This window comes from Cheilinus undulatus, linkage group 9, assembly GCF_018320785.1.
Source record: "Cheilinus undulatus linkage group 9, ASM1832078v1, whole genome shotgun sequence".
NCBI classification, from domain to species: domain Eukaryota; kingdom Metazoa; phylum Chordata; class Actinopteri; order Labriformes; family Labridae; genus Cheilinus; species Cheilinus undulatus.
In genome coordinates this window covers 29,419,294-29,435,535 of record NC_054873.1, presented here as the reverse complement: position 1 = coordinate 29,435,535, position 16,242 = coordinate 29,419,294, and the positions used below count along the sequence as shown (strand labels likewise).

At 40.6% G+C, this 16,242-nt stretch overlaps 1 protein-coding gene across 3 annotated transcripts in view; it reads right to left on the bottom strand.

The window, feature by feature from the left end:
• The window catches only part of tln2b (talin 2b), a 111,116-nt gene that overhangs the window by 12,567 nt on the left and 82,307 nt on the right, over positions 1-16,242 (bottom strand). For 2 of the 3 annotated variants that reach the window (XM_041795177.1, XM_041795176.1), the window contains exons 32-47: positions 15,228-15,317; positions 15,017-15,139; positions 14,320-14,463; positions 13,917-14,102; positions 13,666-13,806; positions 12,786-12,967; positions 11,801-11,933; positions 11,586-11,687; positions 11,297-11,467; positions 8,825-8,971; positions 6,251-6,352; positions 5,995-6,114; positions 5,215-5,361; positions 2,440-2,606; positions 1,915-2,098; positions 1,318-1,443 (exon numbers count right to left, since the gene is read on the bottom strand). In XM_041795177.1, coding sequence (XP_041651111.1) covers positions 1,318-1,443; positions 1,915-2,098; positions 2,440-2,606; positions 5,215-5,361; positions 5,995-6,114; positions 6,251-6,352; positions 8,825-8,971; positions 11,297-11,467; positions 11,586-11,687; positions 11,801-11,933; positions 12,786-12,967; positions 13,666-13,806; positions 13,917-14,102; positions 14,320-14,463; positions 15,017-15,139; positions 15,228-15,317 — 2,265 coding nt within the window. The remainder of the gene's footprint in view (positions 1-1,317; positions 1,444-1,914; positions 2,099-2,439; positions 2,607-5,214; positions 5,362-5,994; positions 6,115-6,250; positions 6,353-8,824; positions 8,972-11,296; positions 11,468-11,585; positions 11,688-11,800; positions 11,934-12,785; positions 12,968-13,665; positions 13,807-13,916; positions 14,103-14,319; positions 14,464-15,016; positions 15,140-15,227; positions 15,318-16,242) is intronic. The other variant, XM_041795179.1, reaches the window with a different exon arrangement.

The following is a 16,242-nucleotide window of genomic DNA, read 5'->3' as shown; positions in this document are numbered from 1 at the left end:
GTCTTTGTGTGTGGGCTTATGCTGTCAGAGGGCTGGACCCAGTTTGTGATATTTGAAATCAGAAATTACTCACAAAGCTAAAAAAAGAAGGAAAAAAACATTAATTGTTGATTAAAAATGTAATTAAAATACATAAAATTACACTGTGTTTATCATACGGCAAAATATCCTTATTAATCAAAAGAATGCAAAATGTATCAAAAAGAAAAACGTAGCAATTTTTTCTATGTACAGTGCCTCAGAAAAATAATTCCTTGGACGTTCTACTCTTTTATTGATTTTTATAAATCATGGTCAAATATAATATATATATAATTCTTTTTTTTACAAAAAAATGTCAAAGGGAAAAACAACGTCTTCCAAGTAATGTCAATTAAACAGTACTATGTAAGGTAAAATAAGTTACTACATGAATATTCCACCCCTTTACACTGACTGACCTTATTTGACACAGGTCGAGCCAATTGGGGCTAGTAGTCTCACAATTACGGAAATGGGGATCACCTGAGTGCAGTGAATGTGTCCCAAGTGATTTTAGTATAAAGACACCTGTAACTGGAGGGTCCAGTTTCTGGTCAATCAGTATTCCTAGCTACCATTACACCATGAAGACAAAAGAACACTCCAAGCACCTCAGATGGAAAAGTATGGCAGGGGATGGATGCAAAAAAATTCCAATGCACTGAATATCACTTGGAGTTCAGTTAAACCCATCATTGAAAAATGGAAGGGATAAGGCACATGTTTAAACCTTAGATCAGGCCATCTTCACAAGAGTGACCGTGCAAGAATGTGACTACTGAGAAAGACCACAAAGACAGAAATAAAGAAATAAAGAAAGCTTTTGGTTCATTTTCAAACTTGTGTTGTTCAGCTGTATAAATAAAACTGACTGGATGTGATATGACGTATCGTTAAGCTGAGCGTTACATGAAGCTTCATATGATTCAGCCAAAAAAGCTGCACTGCTGTTGTGCCTCAATGGCCACACTACAAAGAGTCCTGTCGTTAAAGATAGTTCTCAGAAAAGAATACCAGCCGTCACACACAAGCACACATGCAAGTGAATTCACACAATGTACATCACTGTGATGGGTCTAGTTCCACATACAGATATGACAGCCAGGAAAAGCGAGTACCTCACAAACGCTGATAAGAGCTGTCATATCATTCTTTTGAAAAGCCCTACAATACACGCCTAACTGAACATATCAGGGATAAAAAGAGAGCATTTGTAGAAAACATTGCCACATGTTTAAATCAGAGACTAGAAAAATACAGCTTAGACCAGATTTTTCGAGCAATTTGTTTCTTTACCTTGGCAGCGCCCTTCAGCTGATACATGGATGGGTCGTCAGCTGCCTTTCCTGCAGCACATTTGGTGGCACCGATGAGTTCGGCCAGAGCCTTGGCCACATCACGTACTGCGTTAATCAGAACCACCTGAGGAGATACATGCTTGTATCAATACAGCACACTGAGGAGAGTTTAGGTTTATCAGCAGCACCCTGGGGAGGGGATTTAACACTACAACCCTTATCACGCCCACCTCGTCATGATACTACAGACTCAGTGGAGGGCTGAGATAGAGGCATAGGGGAGAGAGGAGGAGAGGTGTGTATCAGATGAAAGTGCAATTGCTGAGAGAATCAAACAGTGGGTGTTTATAAAGATAGCAGACTATTATTGGAGATAATGAGGCTATAAAGAGTATAAAAAATGGGTTTGAATAGCCATTTAAAGTTATACATAGCTGCATATACAATATAGTCATAAATATGAGTAATAATTTATTTCATTTCTAAGACAACTTTCATTGAAGGAATTGAGCTCTATGCTTTACAAAAATTACAGAAAGAAAACTGTGGCTTCTCCAGTGATTCTCAGTGTTATTGTGCCTATGTTTCTTCTTACCTGCGTCTCTGGGTCCTCAGAGCCCATGCTGGTTGCTCCCAGTTTGACCACCTCGGTGAGCTGGGTGATGGTCTTGGCTGAAGACTGGGCAGCCTGGGCCAGTTTCTCCTGGGTAGACGCAGCTCCAGCAACCAGCAGCTTGGTGTCCTCCACCAGCGCCTTGGCTGTCTTCAAGATGCTCTCCCTGAGGAACGAGACACATTGAGTCACAATCTGCTGCACAGTCACACTCAAGTACCAGCAATATGACAGGAAGCTGTTGTTTTTCTAACAGTTTGTTTGTTCAGCATGACAAATTTTCAGTTACATTTAGTATGTGAAATGCATCTGATTGTGTAGTTTCACTGGGAAACCCGGAGTGAGTCATCAAAGAAAAAGGGAGCTAGTGTTGGAGTGTACAAATTTAGCATCTAAATGTGACTAATTGATCTATTTCCCATTCATATGGAAAAATGCTTCTGGAATTAAAAACTTTCATTTCAGATAACATCTTGGTCTAGTTTTTTCAGCTTAATTTTACAGCACCTGTGGTCTGCAAAAGATTCATCATTCTCAGGGTTCAGTGTTCCAGCAGAGGCGAACATGATGGTGGTGTCCAGGTCAGCGATGATACCAGAAACAGCGCTGGCTGCTGTGATACAGGCCTGGGTGCCTTTGTTCCCTGCCTGCAGTGCTGATAGTACCAAGGACACCTGGAACATGTGAAGCATAGCATTAAAAATGCACAGCAACGCCTCAAACATGCCATTTTCACAGCTGAAAATATCCCCAGTTACTTCATGCATCCCACATGTTTAATGATTAAACAGCAGGGTTTCGTTTTCTTGGGGTCTTAGCAACCAGAGCTTTTTCAAACCATGACTACTGTTCTCTCTTTCTCTTTCAGAAGAAAATGGAAAGCTCTGACAAGTGTGAACTTCTCATATCAGCAAGCACAAGACCTTCAAGTTTAATATGAGACCTGAATCAAATTGTAATCTGAGAGTGGAGAAATTCTAAAGTGTAAGCTGCTGACAGTGTCACAGCAGGACGACATTAGTATTAATATTAACTGCACAGTGTGAGGGTGGTCAGAGGAGCATGACCTATATGACTGCTGCAGTATTACAGTAAGGTATCAGATATTCCAATCTTAGATACCATACGTTAAAACCATTATGGATTCTATCCAAAATAGCAAAATAAACCCAAACAATGATCTAAGTGCACCACTGCCCTAGCAGCTACAGAATTAACGATTTTTCACACTTGAACTATGCATCATTTTGAATCTCACAGCTACAAACAACAAGATCTCCCCTCAGTGTCACCTTTCCTGTCGCCTGTCTGCCCCTAACAAGATACACAAGTACACAACCACACAGAAAGGTCTTCAAACTATGTCTACAACGTACATCTATTATCATGCAGTCTTTTCTGTTGAATATAAATCTATATGGCTGTTTCAAAACTTTGTAAAAAACTTCTGTTATCGATAAACAAGGTATGGCCTTATAAATACAAAACTAATGCTGCCGAAAATTGTATTGAACATCAACATTTTTCACTGTCTTTCTCCTTCAATATATTCCCCTCTGCATCAACACAGCGGTGCATTGAGGTCAGGTATTCACCTCTGTCTTTCTTTTCTTTACTTCTGACACAGACTCAAAACATGTTCCTTTGAGCACAGATTTGATTTAAGAAAAAGGAAAAAGTCCTACAGTGCTAGATCAGGTGAATGGGGGGATGAGGCATTTTGATTTGTTTTTGGGCCAGAAACCACCTTACTGCTAGTGCTTTGTCAGCTGGCTAATGTCTCGATGAAGCAAGAAACCATTCTTCATCAGTTATGTTTTCTTTCTTCAGACTTTTCCTCAAAGTTTTTCTACAACGTGTTCGTAATGAAGCCCAGTGTAAGTTCAAGCAGGAAGACTGTTTCATTTCCATTCCCTTCCATTCACCCTTTCATTCATTAGTAACCACTCACACTCACCTGTCCCCCTTTTTCCCACACCTGTTCCTGCTCTGGTAATCATCAATGGGCATCGACTCACTTGAGCTTTGAGCCAATCCCTCCCAGCCACGACCTCCCTCAAACCAATCATCCTGCAGCTACCATATTTTAAAATCTGTTCTCTTTCCTTCACAGCCAGCCTGTCGTTTCCATGCAATCGCTGCAACCCTCCTCCTCCCCAGCCACCTCCATTACATCTCATCGGTGTCCAGGTCAAGCTCCTTCATGCATCTTGCATCCCTTCCAAGCATCTCATCAGTGTCAAGCTCTTCCAAAATCTGCTCCTCTTACTCATCTTATCCTGCTCCTTCATTCACCACCACCAGTGCCTAGACTCCATAGGGAGGCATCCTATCCTGCTGTCCGCCTCACTACCCCTTCAAATTCATAGACATCAAGATGGAGTTTATACGCCAAAGAAATTTCACAATTTCAAATATTGCCAAACATTTCCAAACTTGTAAAATAAATCATTGTTAAACTTGTATTAAGTCTCTCCTGATTGAAATAGTGTTAATTCACTTTTGATCCCTCTGGAACCCACTCCACCAATTATACCCTTAGTGGCAATCAATGTGGCCTTGAGTTTGGACTTGCTTTGTCGTGCTTTCCTCATCCTTGATCCCAATGGTGTTTTCAAATGCACTGACTGCCATTTTGTCTCAGGATTGTATTGGAAGATTCAAGTTTTCAAAGAAACTTCGGTCATTTAGTTTGTTCCAAAATGTCTCCACAAAAATGCTTGTGTTCTTCCTTTTGATCAGGAGTCAGATGTTTTGGGACAACTTTGGCACATACTTTTGCCATGTTCAAATTTTCATGCGAAATTTGCAGACCAGGTTTTTTTTTTTTTTTTTTTTAGAAGTTTTGATATGCGTGGGAGCCAAGAACATTCATCGTATTGGACACCCTCTCTTGTGCCATTTTGTGCCATTTAAACACATGTGCATGTGACATGCCATGTTCCCCTTACATCCCAGTTAATTTATCGTGCTGTAATGTAATGTTTTGTTCAATTTCACCAAAAAAATCAAATCAATGTGTCACTCAACTTTAAGCTTATTATTTTCTAATGCCTTGGCAAAAACACGTGAACTTTAACAGTAGCTAGAAGTGAACTAAAGACATTATTTAATAGCCATGCCTTGTATGTGATTACTTGTGGTTAATTAATTTCAGAGCCTGATGTTAATCAGATGAAACATTAAATATACTTTCATATATATGCTATAAAAACTACGAACCACAAAGCTCATTCTGCAAGAGTTACAGCTGCTGGATTAGTTACTGTCTGTGTAGCTTACCTTTTCTGTGACGGCGCGGGCACACTCGATGAGCTCCCGTTTGGAGAAGCTGTCAGTGGGACTGAGCTGCAGTGCTCCAGCCTTCTGGACCAGGTAGATACAGCCATGGCCCAGCTCTTGCACCCGTGTCTTTATTTGGAAACCGACCTGAAAGCACAACCAGGCATCGATTCACACCGCATCCATCGTCTCAATTGTGTCACTGTGTGACACAACACTTACCCCAAACTAGCATGCAGCGGGGGAATGAAAACGATTTGAAGCACCCTCAGAGAGGGAACACTGGCACTACCTCTTTAATTTCCAGACTGAGATTCATAGGTGGGTGGTACTTCATTATAAGCATCACTATAGGCTTTTAGACTGTAGAGGCACAATGTCGCTATGGTAACCAGCAGGGTTTCCAGCGCCCTCTCATATACAAGATATTGATAAGAGCTATGTGCTTATTAGTTCAATGTTTCCACACATTGCTGTACTCTAAATTACTGAAAAAATCTATAAAGAAGTACTATGTGGGCCCTAAGAGCAGTGTTTGCTAGAGGGGCACATTTCTGTTTGATCTGCAGCACCCTTTGGTTCAGGGTGTTGTATCAAAGAAAAGCAAACATCTGCTTTGATTAGAGTGTGAGTAAATACAACTAGAAGTGCCTCTGGTTAAAAATAGAGACCAAAAGCTAATATTTCACTCTAACATTTCAGGGGCATACTTGCAAAGGCATACACAGACATGTGTAAATCTCCCAAATACTCCACAGGACAAAGAGTACGACTTCTCACCTCCTCTGGCTCTGCAGTGGCTGCAGCGAGACGTCCTTGGTGTGCAAGCTGTCCATAGTCCACTGTCACCTGAGAGGCAAGGCCACCGAGCTCTTCAGGGCAGGTAACTGACTTAGTCATCTGGCAGCAGAGAGAACATACATCATGTGTAGAGGCTGATTAATGTTTCTGGAGCTCCACTGGCAAATATTGTCACTGTAGATTGGAAATGTAAGGGAGGAACCAGAGAGACAGACACAGACACTAGAGCACTCACCATCTCCTGTGCAGTGATAGAGATGGCTTTGGAGAACTTGACCATGGTTGTCTGGTAGTCAACAAAGGAGCCCTCGGGTTCAGGAGGTGTTCCTTCATCCACCTGTGAAAAGCAACCAGAGTTCTTATATACTAGTGCATCTCAGAAATTAAGAATATCATGCAAAGTTCATTTTTTCCACATGATTTAATTCAAAAGGTCAAAGTTCCATATTTTCTAGATTCATTTCATACAAAAGGTACTTCAAGACTTTTTTTGTTTTTATTGTGATGATAACAGCTTACAACTCACAAAAACCAAACATCCACAATCTCAAAATATTAGATTATCACAAAACACCAATCAAAAAAGGATTTACAATACAGAAATGTCGACCTGCAAAATTATGTTAATTTATCCACTCAATACTTAGTCCGGCTCCTTTTGCATGAAATACTCTGTCAATGCAACGTGTCATGGAGAAAATCAGTCTCTGGCACTCATTGCTGTTGTTAGATCCCAGGCTGCTCTGAGCAGTCTTTAGCTCGTCCGTATTGTTGAGTCTTCCTCTTGAAATTTTCCCACAGATTATCAATGGGGTTCAGTTTAGGCCAGTTGGCTGGCCAATCAAACACAGTTATACAATGTCAGCAAACCAATGTCTGGCAGTTTTGGCTTCACTGTGGACTGGTGCCAAGTCCTGCTGGAAAAGGTAAATCGGTATCTCCATAAAGCTTCTCAGAGGAAGGAAGCATGAAGTGCTCTAAAATCTCCTGGTAGATGGCTGACATGGTTGACTCTGATATGATAAATCACATCGGACCAACACCAGCATGGCACCCCAAACTGTCACTGACTGTGGAAACTGAAAACAGTGGACTTTAAGCACCTGGGCTTCTGTGCCTCTCTGATCCCCCTCCAGACTCTGGGACCTTGATTTTCAAATGAAATGCCAAACTGACTTTTCTTACCACACTTTTCCCCTCCAGGCAACTTTCAATGAAAATACATTGATACAGCCTCTGAGAACAGCCTGCCCTTTCAACAATGACCTTCTGTGGCTTACCTTCCTTATGGGGGGTGTCAGTGGTTGACTTTTGGACATTAATCAAGTCAGCAGTGTTCTCTGTGATTGTGGTTGTGTGAAATGAACCAGAGTGACAGAATAAGAAAACGTTTGCCAACCTGACTTTTCCACAATATTCTAAAATTTTGAGATAGTACATTTTGATTTTCATGAGCTACAAGCTGTTAATATTAAATCTCCGCAAAATTAAACTTTTTCATGATATTCCAATTTTCTATGACTCACTGGTATGTAGGGGATTAAATAGCTGTAACTTGTGTTTTTATAAAAGTTATTCACATTCATGTGAGCTCTGCTAGGATGCTGCTGTGCTTACTACACAGTTTAGCTGATCATGTTGTCAGTGCTTATAATGAAGTGAAATATTAAGTTGAAAGATCCCCTGCTAATTCATCTTGCTTTGTTCTTTTAATGCAAGGGGCCATAACAGACTCTTCACAGACACTTTCTGAGCGCTTTAGTATTTGGAAAATGAATCTGGACCAAAGTAAATCCAGACATTTTTTTTTTTAAAGAAAGAAAGCACATAAATACCAGGATATAATATGCAAATGGTGTAAAATGTGTTTCCAGACTTATTTTCTCAACTTAAATACATCCAACTCAACAAACAGATGGTTAGCAATTCTGAAACCAAATTTAAGTAATCCCTGCCAAAAAGTGTGGATGTTAATTTACACTTAAAACACTGTCAGCATTCTGAACTCTTAAATGCAGGTATTGATACTAAAACTAGTCATAAAGGCCATTGTCCGGCAAATGTAAATATTTACATCACAAATGATTTATGTGCCGACACCACATGGTCTGTCTCTAGCAAGTATTTTCTTAAGGACTGAAAAGCCTAAATCTAGAATGATTAATAGAGCATACCCCTGCAAAGATAAATGGAGCATTGCTGGCAACCTCAACACTGGATACACATCTATTGGCAACAGACGTTCTTTTTATAGGACAGCCTGCTAACTGCTATTTAAATTCATATCAATTAAAAAGCTATTAGTGAGACATATAAACCTGGTTTATGTGTGCGATCTTCTAAAGCTTTCCTCTTTATATATGCTAATAGACTTTTAATTGTTTTGACTGTGACATTTAAATTGAGAATAAATTTTTAAAAGATAAGCAAGAATGTGAGGTGAAGTGAGGGTAAAGATTTGAGCTAAGAGTAGATGTCTAAGTACGAGCAGATCATCAGCAATTATTAACCATGCTGTCAGCACAGTGACATGTCCCCGGGCAGGATGAGTGACAGCTTACATCACCAGTGAGCTGTGGATTTAAAACTTGTCATCTTCTGGACTAATGAGAGCCACCGACAAGGACGCATTCTAAGCACACCCACTGAGGAATCAGTCTATGAGGAAAAAGCTCATTTTGCCTCCAGACAATTAGGGAAGGGAATAAGTGTCAACCCCAAACCTACAAAAACACCAGCAGCTGGACTCATGGGAGGGTATTACACAGTAAAGGATCCTCTATCAAATATTCATACAATCTTCACTCACCCTTCCCATGGCCTCAGCGATAGACTCCACCATACCCCCGACCATGCCCACTTCACTGGCTGCTTCATTTAGAGTCACCATGATGTCGTCCACGGCCTCCTTCATCAGCTGGGCCGCCTCAGAGATGGCATCGTGGGTGTGGGATGCCTAAGGACACAGTCAGTTGATTAACGCCTCTGTGACACTGTTTTGGTTTAGCCAGAGGTAAATGTGTCAGCATGGCAGCCTCTTTAGAGGGTTCCTACTGCTTTTAAGTACTCTGTGCCTCACAAGGGGGCAAACAATAGGATTCCTGCAGCTTTAAAGAGTAGTACTCGGCTATTTTCTATAAAATCACACTCCAAGTTTGCTGTACAAATGCATTGTTTCAACAGAATGGTTGTGTACCTGCGGACAAGGTTGTAATCTGCTCATCTTGCGTCACTTCAGCTCTATTATCCACACACAAACACAACTACCAACACCTCTCCTCTTTTAGCACACACAGTAGCTTGAACCACCCAGCTTTGTTTTCTTTTTCTCTGCCTCTATGTGTCTATCCTCTCAAGTTCCCTCATCAACAAAACCAAATTACACAACGTGCATTCTGTTGTGTGGCTTGTCGCTAATCAAGTCGTGTATCCAAACAATCCATAACTGGGATGGTTAAGACTAAGGCAGAGCAATTTTGAAAAACATTCAAATTGAGATTATTTTGACATTTTTGCAAATTTGGTATAAACGTTGTACAAGAAGAAATGATTATTCTTATGTTGAACCAAATCTTATGAGAAAAACATATACAAAAATAAGGAAATTATGATTTTTTTAAGCTATTTAGACAAAATTGACACTTGAATGTTTGTATTATTTATAGTGCATACAATCTTTGCTTCAAAACAAGAGTTAAACTGGTATTTTGAACATATTATACATACACTAGGCCATATTGTGATTTTATCAAAATTTTAATAAGTTGCTCGTTCTTTGTTTAGACTAACATTGGGAACCCCCTAGAAACGTCATTCTTTTTAAAGTATTGCCCAAGTGCTGTTAAACAGAGAAATGTGTTTTTAACACAGCTTTTCCAGATATCCTAGTTTTATTTTTGATGTTTGAATTATTTCACTTTGCAGAAAAAAACTAAAAACTGCCCCCTGAAGCAATTATGTCTCATTTTTGCTGGATAAAAGCCTGCAACTATTTGTTGTTGACACATCTCCTGAGAAAACCCAGCCCATTCTTCTTTGGTGAATCTCTCAGCTCCTCCAGATTTGATGGCCTTCTGGCATGGACCTTGGTCTTCAGTTCAGCCCACAGATTTTCAATGGGATTAAAGTCAAGGGCTTCATACCAGCCAGTCAACAACATTCACTTTGGTCTTCTGGAGGTAGTTCTTCATCAGGAGACATATCTGTTTTGGGTTGTTGTTGTGTTGGGGGAGAAAGGGACAACCCAGACCCAGTTTTGTTGCTGAGTTCTTCAGGTTTTTGTTCAGAATATTCACATACTTCCACCTTTAGAAGATTCCCAGTTCCAGAAGCAACCCCACAAAATAATAAGGGTTATACGCCTCTCCATTCTTCTCCAAAAATAAACAATGTCTCTGTGGCCAAAGAGCTCTAGTTTGGTCTCATCTGACCAACGGACATGCTTTCAGTTTGCAGTCTTTCTACAGGTTATCTTTATCATACTTCAGTTTGCAGAAGTTTTTCTTGGTCTACAACCTCTCAGTCTATTCCTGTGCGGGGTTCTAGTGGTCTTCTTTGAGACTACTACTCTTAACTTGTGAAGTCATTCACTAGTGTCTCAGCAGTTGTTCTAGGGTCTTTAGACACATCTCTCAGTAGTTTTCTTTTCACCTCAACACTTCTGACAGACCCTTGTAAACTTTATAGGGGAAGTCAGGGTGAGCTGATGTGACAACGCAGCAAGAAATATTCAAGAAAATTCCCCACAAGCGAGTGGGAGGCATTGATGACATTTATGTACTGTTGCAGGCACGACCTTAGCAATCTTTATCCACATAATCAAACTGCTTTACAATACTTGTTATTGCTCTTTTCTGCTCTTTTTGATACAACATGCAAATCAAATTGCACAAGGAAAAACCTGAGGTATTACACATAACATCAAAACTTAGACAGGGGTAGACAAAAAAGTATAAAAGTTAATTTTAGACAAGATTGATTATTTAGTGGTTTTCCTTGTAACTGTATTCAGGGGAGCAGCAGAATCACCCAAAAATGGGATTGAAAGTTCACTGTATGATTGGTAAGGTATTTAAAAAAATAAAAGGAGTCATAAATCTATTAAAAACCACTGTGGATGTTTTTTTGATGCATGCAGATTATTTGCAGCTGAAAGGAGAACATATATAAAAGAATTATACAAGTTGAAGCAGAGGACATTCTTCCATCTGTTAGGAGTCGCTTGATTCACTGTTTCCCTCCCCAATAACATTAAATCACAATTGCAAGAGGGGATTAATACCTTTGGGTTACCGCCACCTTCCTTAGCAGCATAAAGCATCTGCAGGGCAGACTCAGACAGGGTCTTGGTCTGATCCAGGATGGTCATCTGCTGCTGATGGTCATGAAGCTTAGAGGCCAGGCCCACTGAGGCCACAATGAGCGGGTCAAAGTAACTGGCAAGCTGGGTCACCTGGAAGAATAAGTGTAAGAGAGCTGGCTTAGGAAGGACTACAAGATCAAAAACAGACAGAATGTGTTTTTCTTTCTAAATCCAGAGGGGACAGGCAGATAGATGATTAGACCAGCACCTTGTGTCCCAGTTGGGCAGCTTCACCTCGGGCTGCCGTAGAGACAGGATCAATCAGGTGCCCAATCTCCTGCACAGAGGATGTGAGCTGCTCCTGGAGCGCCTGGTAAGTTACAACAGAAGAGAATTATGCTATAAGTCTCAGCAGAAAGACTACAGATCCCATTTAGTTCTTTCTCTCAGACGAGATAGAGCTGCTGGGGTACATGAACTCACTTCCATGGAGATATCATCTCTGCAGGGCAAGGTCTGTCCAACTGCAGCGAGGGATGCTTGCTCAATGTCCCGGATGCACTTATTGATGTTATCAATGGAGTAATCACACTCTCTCTGTCCTGGTGCCTTGTCCCTATTATCAGAAATGATGAAAAAAATACTCATAAATGCATCACTGCGTTATAGTGGAAATATATAAAATGAGTTTTTAAGAGTAAATAATGCAAAGCAGGCAATTATTTTGAATGCCTGCATGCCACAATGTTTGACAATGTGGTATTTCTGCTCTCTTTGCAGGAGTAAATGAGAAATTAGAATCAGCTTAACATCTGTACACTAAACTGAAGCCAGACTAAGCAACTGATAAGCCTAGCATACACAGTAAATGCATGGGAATAATGTTAGGTTGCTTTCATTAAGGTAAAATCTACCATGTGCATCATCCACCACCTGAAAAGCTCACTGTGAACATTTTACATCTTAGTTTTTCTACACAATGTTGTGGTGTTAGAAGAGGTTTTGCTAAGCTTAGAGTATCGGCTTCTGACTTATCCTCACATTTAGCCTAAAGACATGACGATTGTAATCAATCCTTGTTCTTTTAAAGTTTTCTGTCAGCCAAGTTCTAATCAAATGCAGGAGTTCTGTTCTGCTGCTTGGGGAGTAGAGAATGAAGGTGATTGGAGGATGATGATGAAGACAGAAGAGGGTGGGGCCCTGCCTTTGATAAAATGTGTTTCAGATTCACCGTGGCTTATCATCTCATCTCTGCTCTATAACATTCACTAATCTATTACGAAGCAGTGGGAATCTCAGCAGATACAAACTAATGCGCCAATTTATTGCTCAGCTGAACAGATATCACAGAATAAGCCCTTTCCTTTCAGAAACAATTACTTCTCCCAGCTGTGAGCAAACTGTTATAAACTTTGATTTGGGATAATCCTGCAGGGACAGATGTGGCACAGGTGAAAATAATACCAACCTGATGGAGGTGATGAGGCTCTTGATGGAGTCAGAGACGGTTCTGGAGTGGCCAGCTAGTATGGACCATGTGGGAGGATCTTTGGGGTTGAGGACCAGCGACCGGGCAGTTTCTAAAAGGTAAGTGGAGCTGTCCAGCATGGAGCGGGCTGACCGAACGATAGGTTCCTGTGCTGCTGAGCCCTGAGGAAATGAAAATATGAGCGCAGGTGAAACAACAGCCCAGGCAACAGCTCAATGGCGGAGGTAAAGGTAGCCAAATTGCTATGACAGAGTTGTTAATATTACTTGACTACCTTGGAGAGATCAAAGGTGCAATCAAAGGGAGGGATGAGATTAGAAAGACAGCTTTACACACATGCAGGAAGAAACACCTTCAGTCTTTATGATCCGAGCCAAAGCCTCCCTCGACAATTAGATTAACAAGCCGAAGATTAGAGCAGCTGCACTGAGAGAGAGTGCAGTTAAACACTGCCCTCAGAAAGATTACAGCCATAAAGCTTTTAGAGGACTGTGCGAGAATTGTTCCGCTCAGATTGAAAAATAAAAATCCATCTTTCCCCTCAATTCTATTCATGGCATTAAAAGAAAAACAGAAATTGGACCTAAATCCAATTCCCACAGTGTTCGTAGTACAAACCTCATTTTTTGTTGGCTCATATAAAACTGAGATTGAGTGCAGATGTCACAAACATATTCATTAAATCTCTCTGCAGAGAGGCCCCAAGATCCTCTGTAAGATGAGTGGAAATAATTACTGAGAAGATTTTTTCTCAGAGCAGAGGACCTGATAAAAGATTGCTATACATCTTTATTTAGATAAATCACTGGATCTTTGGGGCAAAAACAGGCAGAGCATTGTAAATAAAAAAGATTGATACCTCATTGCTGATCTGTGCTGGGATGCTTGCAAACTCAGGGTTGTTGGCAAAGGTTGACAGGTTTTCTACAGCTTCAAGGAGCGGGGTGGTAGCAACACGGCACCTATTTCTGTTCTCTTCTGAAAAATCTCCATCTAAGGCCTGAAACGAGACACCACATTAAAAATAATATTTTTGCAGTACGTGACTGAATTACACACATACTCAGCTTCTCACATGATGAAAAATGCTATAACAAATTTACACTCAACGTTTTGATCAGTTGGGGAGTTGACCTTGATGGTTTTGACAAGGTTGGCTGTAGTGTTGGCCACCTCTTTGGCTGACTGGACAAACTGTCTCCTTGCCACGGGATTGGAGGTTTTAGATGAAGCCAAGCGGCAGGCATTGCAGAGAGCTGAGGTGTGCTTGGCTACAATTGTTGCTGCAGACAAGACCTGACAACAAGAGTCAAAACAGAGAAGGGAGTCATACAAAATGAGGTATTCTCAAAGTCTGGAGTAAACTATTTAGGATATGCTGGTGGATTTTAAACTCAACGAGCTGGTTAATTCCACTCACAAGAGATCTACGTACACTGCTGTCCCAAGCACAGTGCCCATATGGCAGGGAATGGTTCTGTAATGTTTTCAAGCTCCACATGGGCTTTCTTACCTGTGAGGGACTACTGGCTGGGTCCACTAAGTTCTGACAGGCCATCTGTATGGCCTGATGAGCCCTTGCAAACTGGATGGGATCCACCAGCCCCTCATGGCCAGACTGACTATTGGGATCAGAGACACCTACAAGATAAGAGGCCTGTGGGGCAGGAAACAAAAACATTTTAATTTATATATAAGTCAATCATTAAATGGGTTTATTCAATGTTTGTGACAAGGATTTGTTTTCACAGATATGCTAACAACCTCTACATGCAGTCTAACATCCCTGATGGAAATACATCAAAACATAAAGGCTACATCCTTTTTTATTATTAAACCGTGCATGTCAGACAGCAGAGGGAAAAAAGTGGCCTTTTACAGACAAAGAAATTGAATGTTGCATTGAGGTAAGGATGTTGCAGCTGTAGGGGCCAGGTGCTTGTAAAACCTCCAATGAATCCTGACTCATCCTGCGTCACTGTCATAGTTTTTAACATTAACCATCCCTCTAAGGCTACAGTGATATTCAGGAATGTAACCTGCATCATTCTTTAATATTTAAAGACCTCCATCAATCCAAAAACAAAGATCTTTTTCTCCTAAATGTAATGTTTGTGATCAGATAAAACAGAGATCATAAGACCTTGTTGCTGACGTGAGAGCACAAACATGCTAGCTCAGAGTGATTTAGTACCGTGCTGTGATCTCACCTGTCCTGCAGCCTCTGTCAGTCCACACAGAGCTTTGGACGCTACACCCACGCTTTCTCCGAAGGCTAACACATCTCCTGTTTTACAGTGCTGAGAAATGCCCGCCATAGACTCTCCTAGGACCTGCAAAAAAGAGAGAGAAAATGAGCACAAACAAGTTCCTGAGCTGCCAACAATTGAAAATATTTACAAAATTTTTTTAAGCCTGTACCTTTGAATTCTCCATGACACTCTCAATGCAGTCAAAGTAGGAGAGATCATTGACGGGCTCATTTGTATTATCTAGAAGTCCTCTGACAGCCTGGACATAGACACAATGATCATTCACTACAACGGAAATAGTTTTAAGACATTTTTAACAGCCACTTACTTCAGACTTAAAAAAAAACAAAAAAAAAACAAAACAAAAACAAGGAATATACAGTACATATGAAAAATATTCACCCCCTTTTTGGTAAGTAAATCCTGGTCAATACAATTTGGCTTTCTGACAATGCTTTTTACAAAAAAAGGGCAAAAACTCTTTAATGTCAAAGTGAAAACCGATTTCTACAAAGGAATATCTCAATAAAAATATTTAAGGTAAAATGAGTTACTGTATTTATACTCAACCCCTTTTAATTGACTGACCTAATTCAGAAGAGGTCCAGCCAATTGGTGCTAGTAGTCTCACAATCAGTGTCATGGGGATCACCTGAGTGCAGTGAATGTGTCTCAAGTGATTATAGTATAAAGACACCTGTGTCTGGAAGGTCCAGTCACTGCATAATCAATATTCCTGACTACCATTACACCATAAAGCCAAAAGAACACTCCAAGCAACACAGATTGAAAAGTATGTCAGGTGATGTATGCCAAAACACTTCCAATGCACTGAACATCCCCTTGTGTTCAGTTAAATCCATTATTGAAAAATGGAAGGGATATGGCACATGTGTAAATCTGCCTTGATCAGAGTGTCCACACAAAATGAGTGACTGTACCAGAATAAGACTAGTGAGAGAAGCCACCAATAAACCTATGGCTACTCTGAAGGAGTTACAAGCTTCAGCAGCTGAAATTTGATCCAACAAGTGTTGCCTTGGTTCTTCTCCAGTTAAAGCTTTTTGGGAGAGTGACATGCTGAAAAAACTCTGACAAGAATCTCACAAAAATCCTGATTAGAGTTCGCCAAAAGGCATATGAGAGCCTCCATGGTGAAGTGGAAGAAGGTTATTTGGTCTGAT